The sequence below is a fragment of the Betta splendens genome, chromosome 11, assembly GCF_900634795.4.
Source record: "Betta splendens chromosome 11, fBetSpl5.4, whole genome shotgun sequence".
NCBI lineage: Eukaryota > Metazoa > Chordata > Actinopteri > Anabantiformes > Osphronemidae > Betta > Betta splendens.
In genome coordinates, this window is record NC_040891.2 from 14,019,935 (window position 1) to 14,046,073 (window position 26,139).

Below are 26,139 nucleotides of genomic sequence, written 5' to 3' on the forward strand. Positions count from 1 at the left end.
TCTCTACACCCCCCCCCCTCCTCTCTCTCTCTTTTGTTTTCACCATCACCCCAGCTCTGGACCATTCACTGAACTCATCGATTAAGACAACTCGTCACTCCTGTGCCTTCCCTTCAGCCTCTCTTTATCTGCTCACAGCCCGTCAGTCTGTGCTGGGCCGTTGTTTGACTGTGATGGCTTTCTGTGCCACGTAGAGAGGGACCTGAGGGCGGTTAATGCCTGGACGTGACTCTTTCAGCTGGTAGACTAATCATTATTGAACTTCCATTTGGGGAGGTTGCTCTCTGCATTCTGACCCGTCCTCTGAGGGAGCAGAGAGGGAGCAGAGCTTCCACCCCCCACCAACAGAGCCACCGAGCTCAGCATTCGACCATGTCCGTGCTCCTCTGTGTTTGCTAGCTTTGCTAGCTGTGTCAGAGCTAGGACATGTTAGACATGCACCCTTAGAGTCCTGTGAGCCGCACGGTGTAGAACACAGCACACGTGCATTGTTTAAGTCATAGTCAGTGTCATGTTTAGGATGTTTCGCTTTGTTGATGTGCACGATCAACATCCATGTTTTTGATTTGCTTTCCCCATTATTTTTATTTTCCTTTATTTTTATAATAAATCACACAAAAGACAACTCTCTCGTCTGCCTCTTTAAGGAAAACTTCCACCAGATTTCTAGCGTCCATGAACAGGGAGCCGCTGCAGGTGGTCTGGACGGTGTGACCAGTGGCGATAGTCCCGAGGACTCGGGTCGCTCAGCCTCCAAACCTCTACAGACGTTCAGAGCTGGGAGGACTGCTCACCCGCCTGGATCGTCTCCGACGAGATCCACAAACTCAAATTCAAACTCAAATCTTAAGTTGGCTCGGCCCGGTTTATGTGGTGATTGATTGGATTTGGAAAAAAAAAAAGATTGGAACTCTTTGTTTTTAATTTGGCTTTAACCTTTTTATTGGTTGGAAAAAAATCCACTATTTGGTTGAAATATTAAATTATAATAAATAGAAAAATTGATTAGATTAAAATAAAAATCACAATAATACAGTTTCTTAATCAGGTCAAAGTCTGCATTTGCAGAGTGAGGTTTTTTTCAAGATACAGTACGAGGGACCCAGGTCTTAGAGAGGCCTGAAGGTGTGGAAATGCTTCGAGAAAGACTCAAAAAGGAGTCGCCAGATCAGGTTGGTTCCCTTTTTACGGAGACGTTCGATAAAAAAGGACCTTGGGGAATGTTCCGGCCAGAAACACAAAAAAAATCTAAGGCAGGAAACCTCTGGAAGACGGGTTGGGGGCAACCTCTGCTCCTCCTAATGCAGAACTGAGCGCGATGAGGGTAAATCCGGATCTGGACTCCTTTCCCACCATCAGCAGAAGAACCGAAGGAGAAGAAGCGCCGACCAACAACCAGAACGGGTGGAAGCTCTGACACCACAGCAGCTGGAGGACACAGACCACAGCATGGACGCCTCAGCGACTCCACAACGTCTGCAGCCATCACGTTCTGGGCTCATCAGATGAACCAGCTACTACAAGCGTGTGTGTCTGACACAGACACCTGCTTATGACAATCAGCAAATTAAAACAAGGACAGAGAAACAGCAGAGTGAGAAGACGTGCTCTGACACAGACACTGGTTGAAACAACAGGAGAGGCTTCAGACGTGATCGGCCCAAAAGAGCTGCATCTGAGGATCCAGGAAAGGTCTGTCATCAAGGAACAACTGTCCCATTGAAAGGCTTCACCCACTGGCGCTCACATCAGACTGATGGTTGGGGAAGGAGGAAGGTGACGGTTCCTCTTCACATGACGTAAAACGGTACCGCAAACACACACACACACACACACAATTCCACACACGCAATGAAGAAACACGCTTACAGCTGATAAATGCTCAACTGATCCAAACCTTTGCTTATCTGCTCGCAATGAAAACTCGCTTTTTGCTGAAAACATCCCACAGAGTGATTTAAAATGATGACAAACAGCTAAATGACAACTGCTGCATGACTTTGCAGTCTGATGGGTTTAAACAAACATTCAACATAAACATTAGCTACAAATTCAGTAATAAAATTCTCCATGTTTCTAAAAGGATTTGTGCACAATATAGGTTTGTCTGGACAGACTATAGGAAAACAAAACCAGGCTATAGAAGAAAGAACAAATCAGACTGAAACAGACTATTATTGACTATTAAAAGGGGAGACAACTATAAGAGAGAAGTAATAATAATTACTGTACGTACCAGACGTGAACCACTTCTGACCCCATGTGACGTATTTACACACTTAACATGCTTTTTGCGTCCACTTCTTGTCTCACGTGGACGTCTGAGGCTGAACAACGTTCACCGACATCATGCTTGCTCTTCAAGCTCCTACTTTGGGTCTTCCTGATCTGACCCTACGCGACCTTTCACTCAAGCAGTGGATGAGAAATCAGGTTGTACGACTTCTGTTCTTTTGTTCTGTAGCCTATTTTCCTGCTTCACCAGCTGTTGGTGAACGTCCACGGTGTCTACGAGCAGTGGCTGCAGCAGAGAGAGCTGTGCTGGCGTCATGTGACGTTGTTGGCTGCTCTGACGTCACCTTGTTGGTTCCTCACACTGTCTTTGATCCTTTAGGAACAGAAATCCCATCTTTCTACAGCCCGACGGCTTAGATACAACACCACTTTGCTCAACATGCTGAACGTTACTACAAGAGGCCGTCTTGAAGTCTGGCTCTTTGCTAAGACACTACTCTGCTCAGGCTGCAGAGTTGATCACATTGACTGAAGCTAGTAAACTAGCAGAAGGAGAGTGTGTTACCATCTACACAGACTCCACACATGCTTGTCACACTTTGATGCTCTGTGAAGCATAGGAAGTTTTGAAGTCTGATAGTAAACCTATCTAACATTATGATTAGGTTGCTGCTTTGCTGGACGCTGTTCTGCTGCCTACAGCTAATGCTGTTTGTAAATGTCCGACTCACATCATCACTGATGACTTAGTTTCTGCCGACATGCAGTTGCAGACGCTGCTGCGAAGGTCGCTGCCCGACAGCCCCTCCCTCTCCTCATCCTCGTTTCCTCTCCTTATCCTCGTTTCCTCTCCTCATCCTCGTTTCCTCTCCTCATCCTCGTTTCCTCTCTCCGTACAGTATCATCACTTTCCTCATCTTCCTGTGCTTTAAACATTTCCTACCTCACAGGAACGCAGACTCTGGCAGACGAATGGTTCCACCTGTAGTCATGGAGTCTGGTTTGAGCCTGATGGCAGCTGTGCCGCCCAAACACCTTTTCCCCATAATTCAGATTTCCCAACAGGTGAAAGCAGGCGACAGGACCATTACACACCATCCAACCAGGAGACTGAGAGATCGTTAAGGAGTTCAGGAGGAAACACTGGAACTCCAAACATATACATATACATATACATATACATATACATATACATATACATATACATATACATATACATATACATATACATATACATATACATATACATATACATATACATATACATATGCATATATATATACATATACATATACATATACATATACATATGTATTGTTATACATATCCCATACTACTTAATATTAGTCATGACATACAACACCACAATTTCCATTACACATTATTGATATTGGTGGTGAAGTATCAGTAATACTTACAGTTGGGTTTAAAGCCTGTTTATCAACTTAGGTGTTGAGTGTCCCACTACAAGGTTAGTAAAGCTGTAGCTTAACATTATTCACCCAAAGGGTGAGGCAGACGTTGCTGCATGAACAATGCCACTTGTGGAAGCCAGGTGTTGCGACCCAAGCCGCCCACACAGAGCCCCCCACAGAGCTGCAGCAGCCACAGAGCCAGCACCGAGGTCAGAGTGTGCCACCGGGGGTCAACGCGGTCCACCCCATGAGAACCAGGGGCAAACACTCCTCCCGATTGGAGGGTCGGCCTGAAAGAGTGGAGCCCGAGGACCCACGGTGCGTAGGGAGCCCGTCAGACGATGCCCCCGCGCCCAGAGTGGGTCCCACCCCCAGTCCACCACCCCCAGTCCACCACCCCCACACAAGCGGAGCGGGGCCGACCCCATCGGCCCAACCTCATCCCCTGGCACCACACCGGCCTGCAGCACAAGGCCAGCAATTGGTGGTGTCAGCAGAAAAGAAACCAGCCAGGCAGGCGATCCACGTAAAACCGGACCCCCCCACACTCCAACCGCACCACACACACACACACACACACACACACACACACACACACACACACACACACACACACACACACACACACACCTCATTCAAGCGAATGAGATCAACCGCAGCTCCTCCCGAGCCCCGCCCACCCCCCCATCCCGGGAGAAGCAGAGGGCAGCAGAAAAGGCACCCCAGAACCCTGCAACCCAGCTTGGACGTGAGTGTGTGGAACTAGAGTGCACTGAAAGTGGGGGACGCCTCCAGGAGCACGACCACTGGCTGACGGTGTGACCCCGACAGTGCCCCTCCACCCTAAATGTCTATTGTGCAGTTAAAGCTGTGTGGTGATCTCTCCACCAGGGCCAGTGGGTGAGGCTACAACTGGCCTCACCCACTGGCCCCAGAAAGAGCCCTTCCAGGTCCTTCTGACGACCCACATGGCCGTGAAGGTTGCAGAGAGAGCGCCGTGGATCTGCTCCATCCACTGCAGGAAGGTCCCGGATCCGACAGACGACCCTCCATCTACATCCCACAAACCACCACTAATGGAAAGAAGTGAGAAGGACGACCCTCGCTGTGCTCACACACGCACTGAGGCGAGGCAGCGTTGACCGTTCAGCTAAAGGTGTGACCATACATCTACACACACAAACCTGAGAAAACACACACACGAGCAGCCTTGAGCTGCAGACGCTGGACGACGTGTAGACTCTTCACATCACGGGAGTGACAGTGACTCAGATGACATTGGGAGGAAACCTGGCGGTGATAACGAATCCCAAGTGTCTCTGTGATCAGCTGATCACAACCTGAAGAACTCCAACGAACTGGGAATACATCAACACACAGGTTGGAAACAATCTAACGCTACTGTTCAACAGGATGAAACTGATCGTTACAAGACATCAATTGTGACATTGTTGTTAGACTTCATTTTATGTTACTGTGATTATTAACTTAATCATATGGTTGACATACATGATGTTCTATCTAACTTTACACACTACTTTTAAAGGAGAAAATTTCACACCGACACTGTTTTAATATCATTAAATATCATATTCACTGCTACGATTTAGTGTTTATCCTTCATCTACAGATAGAGTTTAAAAGACAACACAAGCATCAGTACGTACCATCATTCTGCTCAATCCCTGATTCTCCATTCACTGTGACCCAAATGTAAAAAGATCCGAAAGCATGAAAACCAGCTCAAAATTACATGCAACAGAACCCTACACGAAACTTATGACTAACATACATTAATTGTCTTTATTATAGTCGAACCTTTATCTCTAAGTCACTCATATTTTATGTGAAGGTGCATTTTGAATCTTGATGAGTTGATACACTCGTTTCATTTGCAGGGGCCGTTATTATTACAAAATGCTACAGTATGTTTGACAATTTCTATTCTTTGTGTTTAATTAATGTGTAATCAAAAGCGGGGAATGTAACGGCAGAAATTGTGCTTTTTCTTATCCAACACAGTCATCATGTGCTGATGAACATTCTCACGCAAAATACTTATCTCTTGTGCCCTGTTGTTCATCAAGTTACGTCTGATGTTCCATTTGACTGACTAGTAGTTTATGATCTGTGGGTGTCTTTTACACCCTGGTCTCTGGCTCTCTTCTATCTGATTCCTCACCAGACCCAACGTCGTAAAATCAAATGCATCTCGTCTTCGAAGCTTGGTGTTCCTTCCTTTTTGATAACAAGACACGATGGTGCAGATGATGTAAACATTCTCACTCACAGTGAGATAAGGTGGCACAAACCATTCGATTGGTGCAGAGAGACGTTTCACTGGGGCCAGAGAAAGGGGTTAAAAGGCAGAAACAACCTGAAGATTGTGGACTCGTTACTTCACACATCCATGTTTTCGATTTGCTTTCCCCATTATTTTTATAAAAAATCACACAAAAAACAACTCTCTCATCTACTTGTTTATGGGAAATTTCTACCACAGGAGGTGAGCCTGGAACATAGAAAAAATATAGAGGTGGATCCGAGTCTGCTGGAAGAGAAGGAGATGAGGTGGAAAAATACATTGATGTAAAGTATAGAGCGTATGGTAATAGGTTCAGACTCAAGTAGGTCATTGATAAGTATTAAACAAATGGAATCAGAAGCTAGACAAGAAGTGGTGGTGGAAGTCTTAAACACAGTGCATTGAATAAGGAGGACAGGGGTGGTAGTGCAGTGTGTATGGATACCAGCACGTATAGGAATAGAGGGAAATGAACTAGCAGAAACCTCCTGTGAGGTTTGGAAAGAGAGAAGATGTGTAGATACAGTAAATGAGATCCATACACGCAGGTTCGGGATGATGATGTTTTAATAAAACAAAAGCACTTTTAATCATTTCAATTTAGAGCAGAGATCTGCCTGAAGACGTGTTAAAAATGTAAAATATTTAAACATCAAACTTCACACTTTGTTTGTTTTGACCTGAGGACTTTGATTGGATTCAAACACACGTGAGTCATCCAGTTTTAGCTGCTTTCTCACAGATTCTTCTTTGAGCTACATTACAGGATCTGTCAAACCAAGACTTCAGGTCTGTAGCTCCTCCTTGTGCTCCCATACTAGCACAGTGCTCTCCAGCAGGATTTTCTCCAGTCAAGTTGTTTGGTTCATTTTTGTACCAAAAAGACAAACTGAGAAATGTTGAAGATTAAAAAAAACTTCATATAAATTTATACATTCATGTTAAAAATGACCAATAAAAACCCTTCAGTCCAACCTTGTGTTCAGAGGTGAGTCGTCCACCCACAACCATCTGCCTGCTTCCTTTGAGTCTGTCAGTCCGATCCAGAACCAGTCGAGAAAATAAGTCATTTTTCTTCCCACTTTGTTGTCCAGGAACCTCTGACCAGGAAGAGATGGTGAAGTTTAGTGTGTGATAAAGTGTTCAGATGTGATGAGATGAAGCTGCTGCAGTGTTTCTACCTGCTCCTCTTCACTGTTTATCTGGACCAGATCTGCTCCTTGACCTTTACAGACACTTCTGCTCTGGTCCCAGGTCAAATAATTGGTGGAGAAATAATAACATTTTCCTCCATTTAGATCCCAGTCTAGTTCACACGTTGGACACGATTCAGCTTGGAACACAGTAAATGAAATGTTTCAGGTTAGTAATTGTTAGTATTTATCTTCCAAAGTTTTCTCCTTCCTAGTTTTTCAATCAGCCTCCACTACTGTAACAGTTAAACACTAACATCACTGTGACTCATGACTCCTCCATCATTTAGTTTCTATAACTCACTGGTTTTGGCTTCAGCAGGTTTGGGTCTGATCAGCTGTTCTGAGGTGCAGGAGCTTAATTCAGACAGTTTCTCTGTGATGAGACAGGAAAAGACAGATTTGTTCAGACGTTCATCAGCTTTAATCCTCTGACTCTGGTTACTGTAGAACATGAGCTGCTACTAAATGAATGAGTGACTGAATCATCACTGTTTTCTGAACAGTGTGAGACTAAAAACTCAACATTTTGTCACTTTACCTGTCAGATTTTTCCTCATTGCTTCATTTTCATCCTTCAACATTGTCAGATTTTTCCTCATTGCTTCATTTTCATCCTTCAACATTTGCAGATTTTTATTGGTTTGAAAATGTGCAAAAGCTGATTAAGAAATCAAACAGTGGTTAAAGGTCAATGAGTGAATGAAGTGTAATAAAAGTCAGAAACTAAAGTGAACAACTTGACTAAGAACAAACTCACAGAGACGGTAAATAACAACGGCAGCAGCTGCCAGCAGAGCACTGAGAAGCAGCAGGGCCACTCTCTCTGATCTGACCTTTGACCCCGTGTTGGACTCTGCTTGTTGGGAGGCAGCAGCTTCACCTGTTGAACACATGGAGGAGAATGGACACGATGACATGAACCTCAGCGTCTCTGTTTCTTGTTCTTCGTCAGGTTTGATGTTGCAGAGCCTTTTCTTCCTCCATCTCCTCAGACTAATTTCACCTGGTGTCTCCTCCTACTGAGGCCTCTGACGTCTCCCTACATGACGACCCACCAACCCTCTGCTTTGATTCTCTGCCAGCTGTTTCTGGATTCTGGGCCTCGTGGTCTGTGTCTGACTGACGGATGCAGAACCTCCTGTGGTGTTTGTGGACCTGTGGTTTCTATTGGTGACTGGTACATTGATTTGTGAAACCAATATTACCAACATGCTCTCAGTTTATTAGCAAGTGCTCATGTTTAATTTCTACATCTTGTGACTGAGATCACTTCCTGATCTACATCCTTGTTAACTGTTCACTGAGTTCTTGGTTTTACTAAAACTTCTAGCCAACGTGTCAAACAAACCTTCCTCATCAGCTCTTCCTCCTCCTCATTCTTCTCTCAATGTCAGAACCTTGTTTGTCAAAACTATTACAAAATGAACTTCACACATTTAAATTTACAAACCAGCAAACAAAAAGGAAGGTCTGTTTGAGATGCACAGAAAATACAAATTCATTATTAGACACAGTTACTTCTGTATTGATCGTCAACTACATGTTTATTTGGCTGCTGATTGTTTTACACCTTCTTAGTTTAGGCATAAATTCATCTTGTAGTGTTTTACTCCAAAGATAATTAACCTCAGATTTTTTTTTTTTAAGTCATTGAATGTCGTCTTATCTTCTCTTTCTCTTTCTTTTATCCGTCGTGTGGTCATGAACCTTTTAACTTTCTCTCCATAAAAGCCTTCAGTCAATGACTTGATTTTGAGGCTAATCTCAGTTTAATCTGATGGTTTTGTCTCTAACGGTTGCTCTTATTTTTCCACCTCATCCGTTTCTTTACCTTCTTTGTAGCTTTGTGCTCGGCTCATCGCTCTCAGTCTTCAGGATCCAGACTCCAGTTTTAATGGATGGAAGCTTTGTGTGTAAATCATAGTATTTGTTGTCACAGCAGTCAGTCATCAAGCATCTGTTAGTGTGACGTGTTGTTGGACTCACCTTCAGTCTCTGCTGCTGCTGCGTTTCAACACTGAAGCATCAACACTCGTAAGTGAAGTGAACTGAGTCACCATCAGTTTGAGTGAGTTCATAGAACAAGCCTTCCTGTCAGACTCACACAGGAAACAGCTGCTTTTACACAGGTTTAAACTGTGCATTTGTAACAAACATTTAACAGCAAGGTCACAAATATTTATCATAAAGTCTTTTAATTTATGTTCAAACTCAACAGTTTTAAATGTACAGATGTGGAAACGCTTCCACACTTTGGCTGATGAAGGTTTTACAGGACGTGTATAGATGATTATTAGTAGAATAAAAAAAAGTTGTAGATTAAAAGCAGATCATTGAGTCACTAAGTAAATTTGTTTAATTTTAAAGATGTTTGGAGATAAAAATCCTGTTCTATTTCTACTTCATCTACAGTAACGTTGTAGTAAATCTGCATCCGTGCCACCAGGGGGCAGTCTGGTTTGGTTTTGTTTAGTGTCCTCTTGTTTTGTTGTGGTGTCAGTCATTTCCTGTAGTTAATTTAATTGAGTTCACCTGTTTTAGTGGTTCTCCTCCGCCCCCCTGGATGGGAGAGTCATGGAGGCCATGCTGGTACGGACGCTCAGCGTCCCAGAGGTGCAGGGTCGACAGAGAAGAGCTTTGGACCAGACATCGGGTGAGTGATGAGCACGAAGCAGGAGTTGAAACCCTAAAGTCTGGATCACTTCACAGCAGATCCCTGTGTTCTGCTGTGAACGCCAGCAGATCAGTACACTCACTCACTAATAAGTCGATCCACCAAACCCCAATGTTTTTTTCAGCAGGCATCAGTTTTTGTGTGTACAATATTTTTGTGTGAAACAGTTTGACTCCAGAAATGTTACTTTTTCTAAGATGATGTTTGTTTTCCTCCTCAACCACAATATGAGGGATGGGATCCTTATTTTTATTAAATATAAAACATAAAAAGTATCTCTATTTGTTATTCATATGTAAAGTAAACCGAGCCTTGAACACATCATACATCCTACTTCAATTCATTTTATTCAAAACAAAGTACATTTCAAAGTAAGTGTTATAGTTCAGTTACTAAACACAAACTTGAAGCCTCCAGGTGACAAATAGTGATAACTGAGAAGAGAACAGCACGTTTATAAAATAAATACATCAATATTTATACATTTAGTTCAAACGTGATCAAACTCACATTGGTTTGTTATTAAAGTATTAAGTCATTAAAACATGTGTGCGCACATTTTAAATTGGGTTTAAACTGGATTCAGACACAGATGAGTCGTTCAGTTTCAGCTGCTTTCTCACAGATGCTTCTTTCATGTGAATCACAGGATCTGTCAAACCAACACTTCAGGTCTGTAGTTCCTCCTTTTACTCCCATTCTCACACAGTGCTCTCCAGCAGCATTATCTCCAGTCCAGTTGTCTGGTTCACATTTGTACCAAAAAGACAAACTGAGAAAAAATTTAAAATAGCTTCAAAGAAATCTATGATCTCAACATCAAGGTATAATAATAATAATAAAATAATATATAAAATAATAATATAAACGAACTGTTAAAACCCATCAGTCCAACCTTGTGTTCAGAGGTGAGTCGTCCACCCACAACCATCTGCCTTCTTCCTCTGAGTCTGTCAGTCCGATCCAGAACAAGTCGTCAAAACCATTCATTTTTCCTCCCACTTTGTCGTCCAGGAACCTCTGACCAGGAAGAGATGGTGAAGTTTAGTGTGTGATAAAGTGTTCAGATGAGATGAAGCTGCTGCAGTGTTTCTACCTGCTCCTCTTCACTGTTTATCTGGACCAGATCTGCTCCTTGACCTTTACAGTCACTTCTGCTCTGGTCCCAGGTCAGTTTATAGGAGGAGAAATAATAACAGCTTCCTCCATGTTGATCCCAGCCTGGTTCACACGTTGGACATAGTCCAGCTTTGAACACATGAAAAGAAATGTTTCAGGTTAGTAATTGTTAGTATTTATTTTGGAAACCGAAAGTTTTCTCCTTCCTAGTTTTTCAACCAGCCTCCACGTTTTTAACATGAGTTAAACACTAGCATCACTGTGACTCATGACTCCTCCATCATTTAGTTTCTATAACTCACTGGTTTTGGCTTCAGTAGGTCAGTTTATAGGAGGAAAAATAATAACAGCTTCCTCCATGTTGATCCCAGTCTGGTTCACACGCTTTTAACACATGAAAAGAAATGTTTCAGGTTAGTAATTGTTAATATTTATCTTGGAAACCGAAAGTTTTCTCCTTCCTAGTTTTTCAACCAGCCTCCACTACTGTAACAGTTAAACACTAACATCACTGTGACTCATGACTCCTCCATCATTTAGTTTCTATAACTGGTTTTGGCTTCAGTAGGTTTGGGTCTGATCAGCTGTTCTGAGGTGCAGGAGCTTAATTCAGACAGTTTCTCTGTGATGAGACAGGAAAAGACAGATTTGTTCAGACGTTCATCAGCTTAAATCATTTGTTTGAAACATAAAAATGTTTGTTGCTTTAGTCAAATAAACTGAACTCATCTCATTTAGACGTGACTGCAGCGTGTTTAAGTCACAGGTCTGACCACATGTGGCACATTCTCTATATTTAACACCTTGCGACCACACATATTTCCAGTCACACATGTGCATCGCGTCTCAAACTAAGTGGTGTCTGAAGGTTATAGTTGTAGAACAACAACTGAATAGACAAATATTCCACAATGTGAGCGTTGCAGAATCAAACACTGAATGCATCCACCTGCCAGCTCCACCGCCTCAGCTTCTGAGAGCTTCACTTCAGAGCAGGTGGTTTCATCTGCAACACACAACAGACTGATGCTGAAGTTCCTCAGTTGTTTACTGAGCACTCGTCAAGTTCAAAGTCTATGAGCTGAGGAAACACATGTTAAGATTAAGACTTTGGATCTGTTTTATTATTATTATTATTTATTCTTTCAAACATGTGAAATAAGTTGAAACAACAACACACATAATCTCACACATTTACAAATAGGAGAACCATTGCCATTATTTGTCTGCCTACAGTCAGTGACAGGTTTAGTCTCACCTCTGTTTCCCTCCAATGCTGTGAACCTGACATCAGAGTAAACGACATCGGCTTCAGGCATTTTCTTGCTGTGATCAGCGGAGGATCTAAAGGAGAACTGGTGATGCAGCAGACTGATGTGCAGTCCTTCCTGTCAGACGCAACGATCAGCTCATCTTTCTCCACCTCGTTTTCCCTTCACTTCACTTTTTCACAGTGACTGAAATGATTTGTTGCTAAAACAGGGAGCTTCATGTCCTAAACAAAGTAATTTCATTTCACGTATTGACTTCCCGTGTATGACCCTGCCTGACCTGGACCCTGTAATCTGGAATAAACTCTCATTTATCATATCTCGGTCGTCTGTGCCGTGCATGTGGGTCCGCCGCCTTTGACGTTCTGACAGTAATTGTATGTTAGATGCTGAGTTTAGGAAACGTGGGACATTGGAGTTTGAAATAGTCTGGGTTTTGTGTTACATTTCCTGTTTTATTTTGAAGTTATTTCCGGTTTCTGTTCAGCCATGCCGTTCCCCGCTTTATGTTACCAGTCACGTGATCCGCCAGCTGTTTTCTGTACAGTCATTAGTTCAGAATATAATCACCAGCACTTACCGTTGTTCCCTGCCAGATCGTTGACTTTGTCCCATTCCAGCATTCTGTTCGTTCTCCTAACTGTTACCGTTGTGCCTGATTGATCGTTTCGTCTCCTGGATTCTCCCTGTCGGTACCGTAGCCTGAACATATAGTTGTGTGATCTCCTGCCTGCCGTTTTTGTACCTTCGCTAATCTGCCTCTTTGGTTCTTGACCCTCGCCTGTATTTGACCTGAGAAAACATTAAAACTGTTTTATCTGCATCCACGAGTCTCCTGAAGCTGTGCTTGTGGGTCCGCCATCCTCGTTCACACACCGTTTGTGACAGAGCTTTACTTTAATTTGACATTTTAAACCAAATTAAACATTTTGTACATTTGCTAACCACCATGTAAACGCCTGAACCCACCCATTGGTAGACAGAGCTGTCAATTAAAACAGAGACACGCCCCTTCGAAACAGGCCTAGCTGTAGAGGCTGCTGCTGTCAATGAGCGAATAATTCAGAAAGTAAGGGAACAAATAAAAATGATCATAGTGGGTTTAGAACAGGTGGAAGTACTTTAGATTCAGGAGTTTGCCTAGAACATGAAACAAGGAGAGCACAAAGCAATGAAGAATCGGTAGTAGCAGTATTTGTTGACATAGAGAAAGCATATGATAGACTGTGGAGGGAGGGGCTGATGATTAAAGTATATCAGTGTGGATTACGAGGCAGGGTGCACAGGTGGATCAAGGACCTTATAACAAATCGGAAAATATTGGTAAAGGTAGGGAGGGAAATGAGTGAGGGATGTTCAGTAAATAATGGGACACCACACGGGAGTATCATCAGCCCAGGACTCTATTCAATCATGGAAAATAATATAGGTGAGAAAGTAGACAAATCAGTGTGGGTGGTGTTATTTGCAGATGATGGGGTGACGCGGAGGAGAGGGAGAATGAGGAGTACATGAACAGGAAGCTGCTGTCAGGTTTTCGTTCTTGGTTTTATTTTGAAAGGACTCTTCTGTTTTGATCCCAGTTTCCGGTTTTATTTTGTAAGCACTTCCGTTTCTCATCACACCACAGCAGTTCCCGCTTCACTCCCGGTCCTCATTACACTCACCTGTTTTGTATCAGTGATCTACTCCGTGTATTTAACCACCACCTGTCACATTAGTTCTCCGCCAGATCGTTGATTCTTTGACCTCACGTTCCAGCATTTCTCTAGCTCGGCTTATTCTGTTGTTGACCCCGTTCTGTATCTTTGACCATCGTTATCTCCTGATTCTGACCGGTGCTGTAAGTCTTGACTCTGTTATCGAACCCTGCCTGTTTGTGGATCTGTCTAAGCCTGCTGAATCTAACCTTGAGATCTGAGCCTTTTGATATTACCCTGTGTATGACCCGGACTGTTTTTGTGACTTCGATTCTGGAATAAATCCTCTTTTTTTCATTATCCTCATCGTGTCCTGGCGCTGTGCATTTGAGTCCTCTCCCTGCCGTTCCGTGACAGAACGATCTGGCCAGACTTGGACCCAGCCAGCGCCCAGCCTTTACCCCGGTCAGTCGCCGCTGTCTCTTCTTTTTTCCCTCTCTGTTTGGCTCCGTGTACAAGTCGCTCACCGGAGCAATGGATTTCGTTTGCCTAAGTTTACCGGAGGACATCCGTGGCGATCTCCAGGGCTTAGCCAGGAAATATGCAGAAGCGCCCAGCCCCCAGGTTCGGCTCTCCGTGGTAGAACTGGCCATCGAGATACTGGAGGACGAATACTGGTGGCGTGAGTACCCCGGAGTGCAAGCGTACTTTGATGGACTCCGACTAACGCGGAGGGACTTGACACGCGCTCTGCGCGTTTCGCCTGGCCGCGCCTCCGTTACCGCTCCGGCGGTCCCCGTTCCTGTCGCTGCTCCGGCGGTCCCCGTTCCGGTCGCCGCTCAGGCGGTTTCCGTTTCCGTCGCCGCGCCGGCGGCTCCAGCCCAAGCCCCAGACGCCGCCGACTGAGTTCGCCACGCGGACCCTGGTACAGAGATCCGGCCCCCGCCGCTCCCAGCAGCTCAAACGACGGACAGTCGCAGCCGCTCCGGACGACGTCGGCGACGGCGCGGTTCCAGAACCCCGGGTCCCGAGACCCCGGTCATGGGGACCGAGCAGCCCTCTTCCCCGGCAGAGGAGCCCCTTGATTCTCCGACTGACTGTGTAGTGTCAATTGCAGGCATCCCTGATAGCGTCACTCAACGAATCCACCGCCGCTGTTCCCCCCCGGTTGCGTTCCTCTTCGCTCATCTGATGGACACGGCTGATTCAGCAGCAGACAACAGAACAAGGGACCAACTGTTTGAGGAGGCAGCTGCCCTCATTCGGAGGGAACCTGCCCTGCATGCGGCTCTGCAACTCCCAGGTCTGCAACCAGCAGTCACGCCTGATCCCACGTCTCAATCAGGTCAGTCAAGCCACGTTCAGTCTCCAGTCCAGCCGCGCGCTGCTCAGTCCCCAGTCCTAGTTCAGCCTCCAGTCTAGTCGAGCCCAGCCCAGGTTCCAGTCCAGTCGAGCCCAGTTCAGTCTCCAGTCCGGTCGAGCCCAGTTCAGTCTCCAGTCCGGTCGAGCCCAGTTCAGTCTCCAGTCCGGTCGAGCCCAGTCCAGGTTCCCGTCCCGTCGAGGCCTAGCTCAGCCCAGTCCTGTCCCAGCTCAGCCCAGTCCTGTCCCAGCTCAGCCCAGTCACGCTCCTGTCCCAGCTCAGCCCAGTCACGCGCAGGTCTTGTCCCAGCCAGAGGTCATCGCCTGTAGAACAAGTGCTATGCACACCCGATCAGGCCCGACGTCTGCTCCGTCGAGCTCGGCAGCGGCAAGTAGCCATGCCAGCTCCAGAGGAGATGCCGTTTCAGTCCCTGCCGGCTCCTGTGAGGAGCCTGAGAGCAGCGCCGCCGGCTCCTGTGAGGAGCCTGAGAGCAGCGCCGCCGGCTCCTGTGAGGAGCCTGAGAGCAGCGCCGCCGGCTCCTGTGAGGAGCCTGAGAGCAGCGCCGCCGGCTCCTGTGAGGAGTCTGAGAGCAGCGCCGCCGGCTCCTGTGAGGAGCCTGAGAGCAGCGCCGCCGGCTCCTGTGAGGAGCCTGAGAGCAGCGTCGCCGGCTCCTGTGAGGAGCCTGAAAGCAGCGTCGCCGGCTCCTGTGAGGAGCCTGAGAGCAGCGTCGCCGGCTCCTGTGAGGAGCCTGAGAGCAGCGTCGCCGGCTCCTGTGAGGAGCCTGAGAGCAGCGTCGCCGGCTCTAGTAAGGACGCCGTTCCAGTCCCTGTTCTTGTCGGCCAAGTAGATGCCGTTCCTGTCCCTGTCGGCCAAGTAGATGCCGTTCCTGTCCCTGTCGGCCAAGTAGATGCCGTTCCTGTCCCTGTCGGCCAAGTAGATGCCGTTCCTGTCCCTGTCGGCCAAGTAGATGTCGTTCCTGTCCCTGTCGGCAAAGTAGATGCCGTTCCTGTCTCTGTCGACCCCGTAGCGGTCGTCCCGGTTCCTGTTGGCCAAGTTGAGGCCGTTCCAGTTCCTGTCGGCCATGTTGCTGCTGTTCCTGTCAGTCTCGGGGTGGCAGTCCCGGCGGACCTCCAGGAGGAGGTCGCGCCGGCTGCAGTCCCTGCGCACCTCCAGGAGGAGGTCGCGCCGGCTGCAGTCCCTGCGCACCTCCAGGAGGAGGTCGCGCCGGCTGCAGTCCCTGCGCACCTCCAGGAGGAGGTCGCGCCGGCTGCAGTCCCTGCGCACCTCCAGGAGGAGGTCGCGCCAGCTGCAGTCCCTGCGCACCTCCAGGAGGAGGTCGCGCCAGCTGCAGTCCCTGCGCACCTCCAGGAGGGGGTCGCGCCCGTCGCAGTCCCGGCGGACCTCCAGGAGGGGGTCGCGCCCGTCGCAGTCCCGGCGGACCTCCAGGAGGGTGTCGTTCCCGTCGCAGCTCCGGCCGCACCTGCATCTGTTCCTGGCGGCTCGGCTCCGGCCGCACCTGCATCGGTTCCTGGCGGCTCGGCTCCGGCCGCACCTGCATCTGGTCCAAGGAGGACGCCGCTGGTCCCTGTTTCTCGTCGCGGTGGTCCAAGGAGGACGCCGCTGGTTCCTGCCTCGTCCTGGTCTCGGCTGCCGGACTGGTGGCCTCGCCCTTGGCTTCTCCTGCTGCCTGGATGGCGCTGCCTCCTGCGGCGCCGTCCGCCTCGACCCCGCCACCGCCACGGCCGTTCGCCTGGGATGAGTCCCCTCCTGCCACATTGATGGCGGAGCCTCTGCCGCCGTCGCCCACCACGATCCTGGGACTCTCCTGCTTCCACCCTCGTTAGAGACCCCTGGACTCTGTTCTCCCGGTCATGGACTTTCGGTTTCGGTTCTGTGGACTCTTGTTTTGACCCTCCTCCGGTCCTCCCTCCACCCACCCTGCTTGTCTGCCTGGAAGGGGAGGGATTCGGTCCCTCCTCCTGTGTCCACCCTCCGCCCGCCCTGGTTCGGGGGGGGGGCTTCCGTGGGCGCCGTGGAAGACGCCCTAGAGGGAGGGGTACTGTCAGGTTTTCGTTCTTGGTTTTATTTTGAAAGGACTCTTCTGTTTTGATCCCAGTTTCCGGTTTTATTTTGTAAGCACTTCCGTTTCTCATCACACCACAGCAGTTCCCGCTTCACTCCCGGTCCTCATTACACTCACCTGTTTTGTATCAGTGATCTACTCCGTGTATTTAACCACCACCTGTCACATTAGTTCTCCGCCAGATCGTTGATTCTTTGACCTCACGTTCCAGCATTTCTCTAGCTCGGCTTATTCTGTTGTTGACCCCGTTCTGTATCTTTGACCATCGTTATCGCCTGATCCTGACCGGTGCTGTAAGTCTTGACTCTGTTACCGAACCCTGCCTGTTTGTGGATCTGTCTAAGCCTGCCGAATCTAACCTTGAGATCTGAGCCTTTTGATATTACCCTGTGTATGACCCGGACTGTTTTTGTGACTTCGATTCTGGAATAAATCCTCTTTTTTTCATCATCCTCATCGTGTCCTGGCGCTGTGCATTTGAGTCCTCTCCCTGCCGTTCCGTGACAGCTGCAAGAGGCAATAAATGAGGAGGAGAAATGGGCATTGAAATGGGGTTTCAGATTTTCTGTAGGGAAAAGAAGAAGTAATCAGGTCAATCTCAAGACATATGGGGAGACATTGGAACAGGTAAAAGTTTTTAAGTATCTAGGGATATGGATGAATCAGAACCTGACATGGGTGGAGCTGTAAAGGAAATTGTAGGAAAAAGTACAAAGGTGTTAAATATAATGAGATATCTGAGAGGACGTAGGTGGGGGCCGACAGGAATATTATGAGGATAATGTATAATGGATTGATTGGATCAGTGCTGGATTATGGAAGTATTATATATGGGTCAGGTAGTATAACTTTACTGGATAGAATTGGAACTGGGTAGAATTCAATATCAGGCTCTAAGGTTATGCTGTTGAGCGGTTAAGACCACAGCAGTATCAGCATTACAGGTGGAAATGAATGAAATGCCATTAGGAGAAAGGAGATGGCAATTAATTACTGGGCCAGTTTAAAAGGACACGTGGAAAGTCATCCAACAAAGGTAGTGTTGAGACAATGTCAAGAGAAGACCACATTAGGGAAAGTATAGTAAAGGAGTAATAAAGAGTATAGTTAAATAAAGAGCAGGAATATTGGGATAAAGAGAGTGGAAGGAAGGAAGAACATACTACATACAACATACAAAGGAAAGTGGGAACACTAATAGGATGCAGTGGGAATAGGAGGAGGGATGATCTGATGAGCAGAATGAGGTTTGGGCGTAAAGGTCTTAATAGCACAAAGAAGATACTGTTGGGGGACCTCATCTGTATAATCTGTTATTAACAGAATTACTATTAAGGTCCCACATGCTCAAAGGAGGCACTGCGGTCTGCATGTAATGTCCTCATCCTGATAGTAGTGAGTAAGAACAAAGAGATTTCAAATCTGAGCGCCAAAACCAGGCGCCAGGCTGGGGACCCATACCTGGCTCCCCCGCTGACATCCAACTCCCGCTGACACAAGCGACAAAAGGAGGAGAAACTTGGTTGTCAGCCATCCTGATTGGACCAAACAATAGGACGGCGTGACCAAAAACACGGTTATAAAAGTCGCTGTGACCGAAGACTTGTCCCTTGTTCTCTCCGACCTCTTCCCGGTCCCTTTCCTCTTGTTCTCTTCGACCCTCTCCCTGCCCCACCAGGAGCTTCCCTCTGCACGCCTGGAGCCTCCACCGCAGCCAGCAGCTGAACTAACGGGGATGTCGTCACAGAGAACGGGCCTGATCCCCCATCTACTTCCAGTCACACGGCAGGAAACCGCCAGCGTAACCGCCTCACTCGCCGGATTTTCTGGCCAGGATTAAGCAGTAAGGCAGAGGCATTCTTAAGTCTGAGCAGAGTAGAACTCTTAGGGTATCAATAATTGTTTTATTGTTGTGTTGTTTCTTTTCCTGAACACACGATCTGACCACTGTGTAATTGAGTCGGCTATGGTACAGAGTTCACCCTTAAATCAATAATAGTTAAGTGTTTCACTTACCAAACTATAGACCTTTGTCATATGGTTATATATATTTAAGCTAATAAAAATTTGTGAATCTAAATTATAAACATAATTGGTATCTCCAGTCAGGAGCTATAAATCCAATTATTATAATTTGTGCTCCTCGCATATCCCCAACATAAATGGTGCAAACCTGTGAGGTTAATCAAACTCAGCCTTTTTGAGACCAGGTGGTGTTGCTAATTCATTTGGCAATACCACCACCCTCACATTGCCCCAACAATACTTAAAAAGCATGAGACAGAGTGAATGTTGAGCGGAAGAAACAGTAGAGCTGGTAATAGTCTATTGACCAAAGTATAGGATTCAAAGGAAAAGGATGATCAAGTGCTTAGGTGTAAATAAAACAAAGTTGGAATTGAATATAATATTGAATTTGAAAGCACTGTAGGACACAATCTACCATAAAAAACAAGCAGAAGAAGAAATAAGAAATAGTAAATGAGACAAACCAAACATGCAGGTTCAGGATGATGTTTTATTAAGATAAAAGCACTTTTAATCATTGCAATTTCAAAATGATTTAGAGCAGAGATCTGCCTGAAGATGTGTTAAAAATGTAAAATATTTAAAGATCAAACTTCACATTTTGTTTGTTTAACCCGAGGACTGGTCTCTGACTGGATTCAAACACACATGAGTCATCCAGTTTTAGCTGCTTTCTCACAGATTCTTCTTAGAGGTACTTTACAGGATCTGTCAAACCAACACTTCAGGTCTGTAGCTCCTCCTTGTACTCCCATCATAACACAGTCCTCTCCAGCAGGATTTTCTCCAGTCCAGTTGTTTGGTTCATTTTTGTACCAAAAAGACAAACTGAGAAATGTTGAAGATTAAAAACAACTTCAGACAAATTTATACCTTGATGTTGAAAATGTATCGTTAAAACCCATCAGTCCAACCTTGTGTTCAGAGGTGAGTCGTCCACCCACAACCATCTGCCTTTTTCCTTTGAATCTGTCAGTCCGATCCAGAACGAGTCGATATAAGAAGTAATTTTTCCTCCCACTTTGTCGTCCAGGAACCTCTGACCAGGAAGAGATGGTGAAGTTTAGTGTGTGATAAAGTGTTCAGATGTGATGAAGCTGCTGCAGTGTTTCTACCTGCTCCTCTTTACTGTTTATCTGGACCAGATCTGCTCCTCGACCTTTACAGTCACTTCTGCTCTGGTTCCAGTTCAGTTTATTGGAGGAGAAATAATAACAGCTTCCTCCATGTTGATCCCAGCCTGGTTCACACGTTGGACACGATTCAGCTTGGAACACAGTAAATCAAAAGGTTAAGAGTGAATGATAATATTCATTTTGGAAACAAAGTTTTCTCCTTCCTAGTTTTTCAATCAGCCTCCACTACGGTAACATGAGTTAAATACTAACATCACTGTGGCTCATGACTCCTCCATCATTTAGTTTCTATAACTGGTTTTTGCTTTAATAGGTTTGGGTCTGATCAGCTGTTCTGAGGTGCAGGAGCTTAATTCAGACAGTTTCTCTGTGATGAGACAGGAAAAGACAGATTTGTTCAGACGTTCATCAGCTTTAATCCTCTGACTCTGGTTACTGTAGAACATGAGCTGCTACTAAATGAATGAGTGACTGAATCATCACTGTTTTCTGAACAGCGTGAGACTAAAAGCTCAACATTTTGTCACTTTACCTGTCAGATTTTCCCTCATTGCTTCATTTTCATCCTTCAACATTTGCAGATTTTTATTGGTTTGAAAATGTGCAAAAGCTGATTAAGAAATCAAACAGTGGTTAAAGGTCAATGAGTGAATGAAGTGTAATAAAAGTCAGAAACTAAAGTGAACAACTTGACTAAGAACAAACTCACAGAGACGGTAAATAACAACGGCAGCAGCTGCCAGCAGAGCACTGAGAAGCAGCAGGGCCACTCTCTCTGATCTGACCTTTGACCCCGTGTTAGACTCTGCTTGTTGGGAGGCAGCAGCTTCACCTGTTGAACACATGGAGGAGAGTGGACACGATGACATGAACCTCAGCGTCTCTGTTTCTTGTTCTTCGTCAGGTTTGATGTTGCAGAGCCTTTTCTTCCTCCATCTCCTCAGACTAATTTCACCTGACGTCTCCTCCTACTGAGGCTCTGACGTCTCCTCCTACATGACGACCCACCAACCCTCTGCTTTGATTCTCTGCCAGCTGTTTCTGGATTCTGGGCCTCGTGGTCTGTGTCTGACTGACGGATGCAGAACCTCCTGTGGTGTTTGTGGACTTGTGGTTTCTGTTGGTGATTGGTACATTGATTTGTGAAACCATTTTTACCAACACTCTCTCAGTTCTTGTTTATTCGGAATTGCTCTCATCTAATTTCTTCATCTGAGACACCGCAGCTTCCTGATCTACATCCGTGTTAACTGTTCACTGAGTTCTGGTGTTTTGCTGGGTCTCACTTGAACAAACTTTCCTCATCAGCTCTTCCTCCTCCTCCATCTTCTCTGTGTCAGAACCTCGTTTTCCTAAACTATCACAAAATGAACTTCACGTATTTCAAAATTCCAGACCAGCAAAGAAAGAGGAAGTAATAGCTGCTGTTTCAGATGCACAGATGACACAACTTCATTATTAGACAAAGTCACTTCTGCATTTATCGTCTGCTTCATTTGGCTCTTTATCGTTTTACACCTTCTTAGTTTAGGCATAAAATCATCTTGCAGTGTTTTTACTCTAAAGATAATTAACCTCACAAATCATGAAGTCATTGAACGACGTTGTCTCATCTCTCCTTTATCTGTCGTGTGGTCATGAAACTTTTAACTTTCCCTCCATGAAAACCTTCAGTCAATGACTTGATTTTGAGGCTAATCTCAGTTTAATCTGATGGTTTTGTCTCCAACGGTTCCTCTTATTTTTCCACCTCATTCGTTTCTTTACCTTCTTTGTAGGTTTGTACTCGGCTCATCGCTCTCAGTCTTCAGGATCCAGACTCCAGTTTTAATGGATGGAAGCTTTGTGTGTAAATCATAGTATTTGTTGTCACAGCAGTCAGTCATCAAGCATCTGTTAGTGTGACGTGTTGTTGGACTCACCTTCAGTCTCTGCTGCTGCTGCGTTTCAACACTGAAGCATCAACACTCGTGAGTGAAGTGAACTTAGTCACCATCAGTTTGAGTGAGTTCATAGAACAAGTCTTCCTGTCAGACTCACACAGGAAACAGCTGCTTTTAAGCTTTAATATTAAAACACAGGTTTAAACTGTGCATCTGTAACAAACATTTAACAGCAAGGTCACATATTTATCATTAAGTCTCTTTATTTATGTTCAAATTCAACAACTCTGTACAATTTTAATTTCTACATGATGTAGAAACGCTGTCACACTTTGGCCGATAAAGGTTTTACAGGACGTGTATAGATGATTATTAGAGAATAAAATAAGTAAAGTAAATTTGTTTAGTTTTAAAGATTCTTGGAGATAAAAATCCTATTCTATTTCTACTTCATCTACAGTAATGTTGTAGTAAATCTGCATCCGTGCCACCAGGGGGCAGTCTGGTTTGGTTTTGTTTAGTGTCCTCTTGTTTTGTTGTGTTGTCAGTCATTTCCTGTAGTTAATTTGATTGAGTTCACCTGTTCACTATTTAAGTTCTAGTTTTGTGTACAGTTCTTGTTGGTTCGTTGGTGATACTATGTTCATTCAAGCCAGTTATTTGCTGGCTCAAATTATGGTTTCAAAATCATTATTATTCAACCTTTTTCGTTTGATAGCATTGTGATACTTTGAGCAAAATACACTTTTTTGTGTTTAATTTAATTAAATAAACTTTCCTGTGTAAATGTCATGTTACAGTATGTGATTTTGCTTTGCTTGTGCCTTTATGATATTTAAAAAAAATAGTAGATATATAGAAAACAACAGTCCACTGAGTACAAATACTTGGGAGTGTACTTGGACCAGGTACAAATACCAGGAGTGTACTTGAACAATAAAATGGACTGGAAAAAGGACTCCTCAGCTGTGAACCAGAAGGCTCAGAGCAGGATGCACTTCCTGAGGAGGCTCAGGTCCTTTAACGTGTGCAGCTCCATGCTGAGGATGTTCTGTGAGTCTGTGGGTCCAGTGTTTTAGGCTGTGGTCTGTGGGGCATCAGCATGAATGTAACAGACTGGACAAAGTGATCAGGAGGGCTGGTTCTGGTCTGGGGTGGAGCTGGACCCCCTACATGCTGTAGCTGAGAGGAGGATGCTGGTCCAACTCCTCTCTATCCTAGCGGAGATCCTTCCTACCGGTGCATCAGCCTGTACAAGCGTTGGTCTTTCTCCATGCAATAGCAATTAGACTTCATGTTTTCATGTCTTGCGTGAACCTCCAACTGTGACAGCGATCAAAGTGTGCAAAATAATTTCCCTCTGGGATTAATGAAGTTTTTTGAATCTTGAATGATGTTTTTTTTGTTTACCCCTAAATCAGTGTGTTATTCCAACAGCAGATGGCGCAGTTTCCCCATTTTATCAGGATCCCTGTACTTGCCCTGCCAGCCATAGTTTCTCCCTTCTCCTCGCTCTCTTTCTGCAGACTAATGATAATAATGAATTGAACTTCCATTTGGGGAGGTTGCTCTCTGCATTCTGACCCGTCCTCTGAGGGAGCAGAGAGGGAGCAGAGCTTCCACCCCCCACCAACAGAGCCACCGAGCTCAGCATTCGACCATGTCCGTGCTCCTCTGTGTTTGCTAGCTTTGCTAGCTGTGTCAGTGCTAGGACATGTTAGACATGCACCCTTAGAGTCCTGTGAGCCGCACGGTGTAGAACACAGCACACGTGCATTGTTTGAGTCATAGTCAGTGTCATGTTCAGGACAAAGCCTTAAAGCGTTTTGTTAGTGAGTTTCATCCTGTTTGTTTAGTAGAAGTATTTCTGGTTCCATTATTGGTTATTATGTTCTGGTTGAATGTATTAAAGAACCTGGTTCTGTTTGGCTCTGACTTGGGCCCCACAGCTTTTTCATAGACTTGTTCCGCCATCTTTGGTGGTGAGGATCGTAACAGAATGATCAGGCACCAACCGACCCAGTCAGAGCAGGCCGAGGAGCTCCCACCATCAGCCCTTTGTCCATGCGGGCCTCAATCCCAGAGCTGCCTGATGTGTAGTCCAGACGAACAGAACCTCCTTTGTCATGTCCTGCTGTAAATTGTCACATTTTGAGTTTTTGTTCAGCTATTTCCGGGTTCTGTTGCTCTGTGCTCCATGTCACCTTTACTGTGCATCAGCTGATCAGCCACCTGTTCCTCATCACATAATCAGTGTATTTAGTCTCCAGTACTCACCTCAGTCCTCGGCCGCATCGTCGTGTTTAGTCACTTCTCTTCAGTGTTGATTCTGTAAGTCTGAACCGTCCTCACCTGCACCATGTAATGGAAAATAGTTTCTTCCTTATTCTATGCGGTTATTATATGATTTATGACTTGTATTCTGCAATAAATATCTTATGTTTTGTCTTGCATCTGTTTTATGTATTTGACCTTTCACCCATTGTTCAATGCTCGTCTCTGCCTGATGAACTCTGGACTCTAGCTCCAAACCCATGGTTGGGAGTTGTGTCTCTGTCTGTTCAGACTTAGTGCTCCTTCCTCTCTGATGTCAGACGCCAGTGATGCAGGTGTGAGAATGTAAACATCTTCACACACTGTGACAGGGATGAGACGGTGCATCAGTGTGATTGGGCCACGCAGACGTTCCACCGTAGTCGGACAGAGACGTTAAAAGGCAGAAGCAGCTTAAGGATCGTGGGCTCTTTGCATCACACCTTCGTGGTGTTTCCACTGATCTCAGCTGGTTTTTGGTTTGTTGATGTGCATGATCAACATCCATGCTTTTGATTTACTTTGCTCATTATTTTTATTTTCCTTTTATTTTTATAATAAATCACACAAAAGACAACTCTAATGTCTGCCTCTTTATAGGACATTTCCACCACAGAAATTGGCGTCCACAAACAGGATCCGCTGCAGGCCATCTGGACGGTGTGACCAGTGACGATAGTCCTGAGGACTCGGGTCGCTCAGCCTCCAAACCTCTACAGACGTTCAGAGCTGGGAGGACTGCTCACCCGCCTGGATCACCTCTGACGAGATCCACGAACTTAAATTCATTGTCAAATCTTAACTTGGCGCGGCCTTTTAAGAGAGATTTCTTTATGTGGTGATTGATTTGATTTGGAAAAACAAGGTTGGAACTCTTTATTTTTAATTTGGCTGAAACCTTTTTATTGGTTGGAAAAAAAATCTTCTATTTGTTTGAAACATTACATTTGATTAGGAAAATTGATTATTTTAAAATAAAAATCACAATAGTACAATCAGGTCAAAGTCTGCTCTGGGTGGTGAGACGTCGGTTGCTAAGGGTTGGCTCGTGGAACCGAGCTTTCGTCAGTACTGACCGTACAGACAAGGTTTTTTGATCCGTGTATAAAGTCTAAAAGACGGCTTCTGAAAGATGGAACGCGTTCACAGAGTGAGGTTTTTTCAAAATACGAGGGACCCGGGTCTCAGAGAGGCCTGAAGGTGTGGAAATACTTTGAGTATTTCAGGTTGGTTTCCTTTTTACGGAGACGTCCGATAAAAAAGGACTTTGGGGAATGTTCCGGCCAGAAAGCAAAAAAAATCTAAGGCAGGAAACCTCTGGAAGACGGGTTGGGGGCAACCTCTGCTCTTCCTAATGCAGAGGAGCGCGATGAGGGTAAATCCAGATCTGGACTCCTTTCCCACCGTCAGCAGAAGAACCGAAGGAGAAGAAGCGCCGACCAACAACCAGAACAGGGTGGAAGCTCTGACACCACAGCAGC

At 45.5% G+C, this 26,139-nt stretch overlaps 2 protein-coding genes and 1 long non-coding RNA gene across 4 annotated transcripts; 1 reads left to right on the forward strand and 2 right to left on the reverse strand.

Moving 5' to 3' along the window:
- Positions 1-6,504: 6,504 nt before the first annotated feature.
- Positions 6,505-9,273, reverse strand: LOC129604874 (CD209 antigen-like protein E). Its single transcript, XM_055513024.1, has 8 exons — positions 9,138-9,273; positions 8,983-9,056; positions 7,909-8,031; positions 7,690-7,809; positions 7,453-7,524; positions 7,137-7,288; positions 6,931-7,055; positions 6,505-6,844 (listed from the first exon to the last, which is right to left on the reverse strand). The coding sequence occupies exons 2-8, from the start codon at positions 9,008-9,010 to the stop codon at positions 6,670-6,672; spliced, it is 795 nt and encodes a 264-aa protein (XP_055368999.1). The 5' UTR covers positions 9,011-9,056; positions 9,138-9,273; the 3' UTR covers positions 6,505-6,669.
- Positions 8,065-10,474, forward strand: LOC129604879 (uncharacterized). The gene is made up of 2 exons (XR_008696184.1): positions 8,065-8,328; positions 8,994-10,474. It is a non-coding gene; the product is annotated as an uncharacterized LOC129604879 (long non-coding RNA).
- A 9,324-nt stretch (positions 10,475-19,798) lies between these two features.
- Positions 19,799-22,935, reverse strand: LOC114865622 (C-type lectin domain family 4 member E-like). 2 transcript variants are annotated; one of them, XM_055513028.1, is made up of 7 exons: positions 22,385-22,935; positions 22,230-22,303; positions 21,172-21,294; positions 20,995-21,072; positions 20,442-20,593; positions 20,241-20,365; positions 19,799-20,154 (listed from the first exon to the last, which is right to left on the reverse strand). In XM_055513028.1, the coding sequence occupies exons 2-7, from the start codon at positions 22,255-22,257 to the stop codon at positions 19,980-19,982; spliced, it is 681 nt and encodes a 226-aa protein (XP_055369003.1). In that variant the 5' UTR covers positions 22,258-22,303; positions 22,385-22,935; the 3' UTR covers positions 19,799-19,979. The 2 variants fall into 2 exon arrangements, with proteins under 2 accessions (XP_055369003.1, XP_055369004.1); XM_055513029.1 differs by lacking the exon at positions 22,385-22,935 and having other exon boundaries at positions 22,230-22,321.
- Between the last annotated feature and the right edge of the window lie 3,204 nt (positions 22,936-26,139).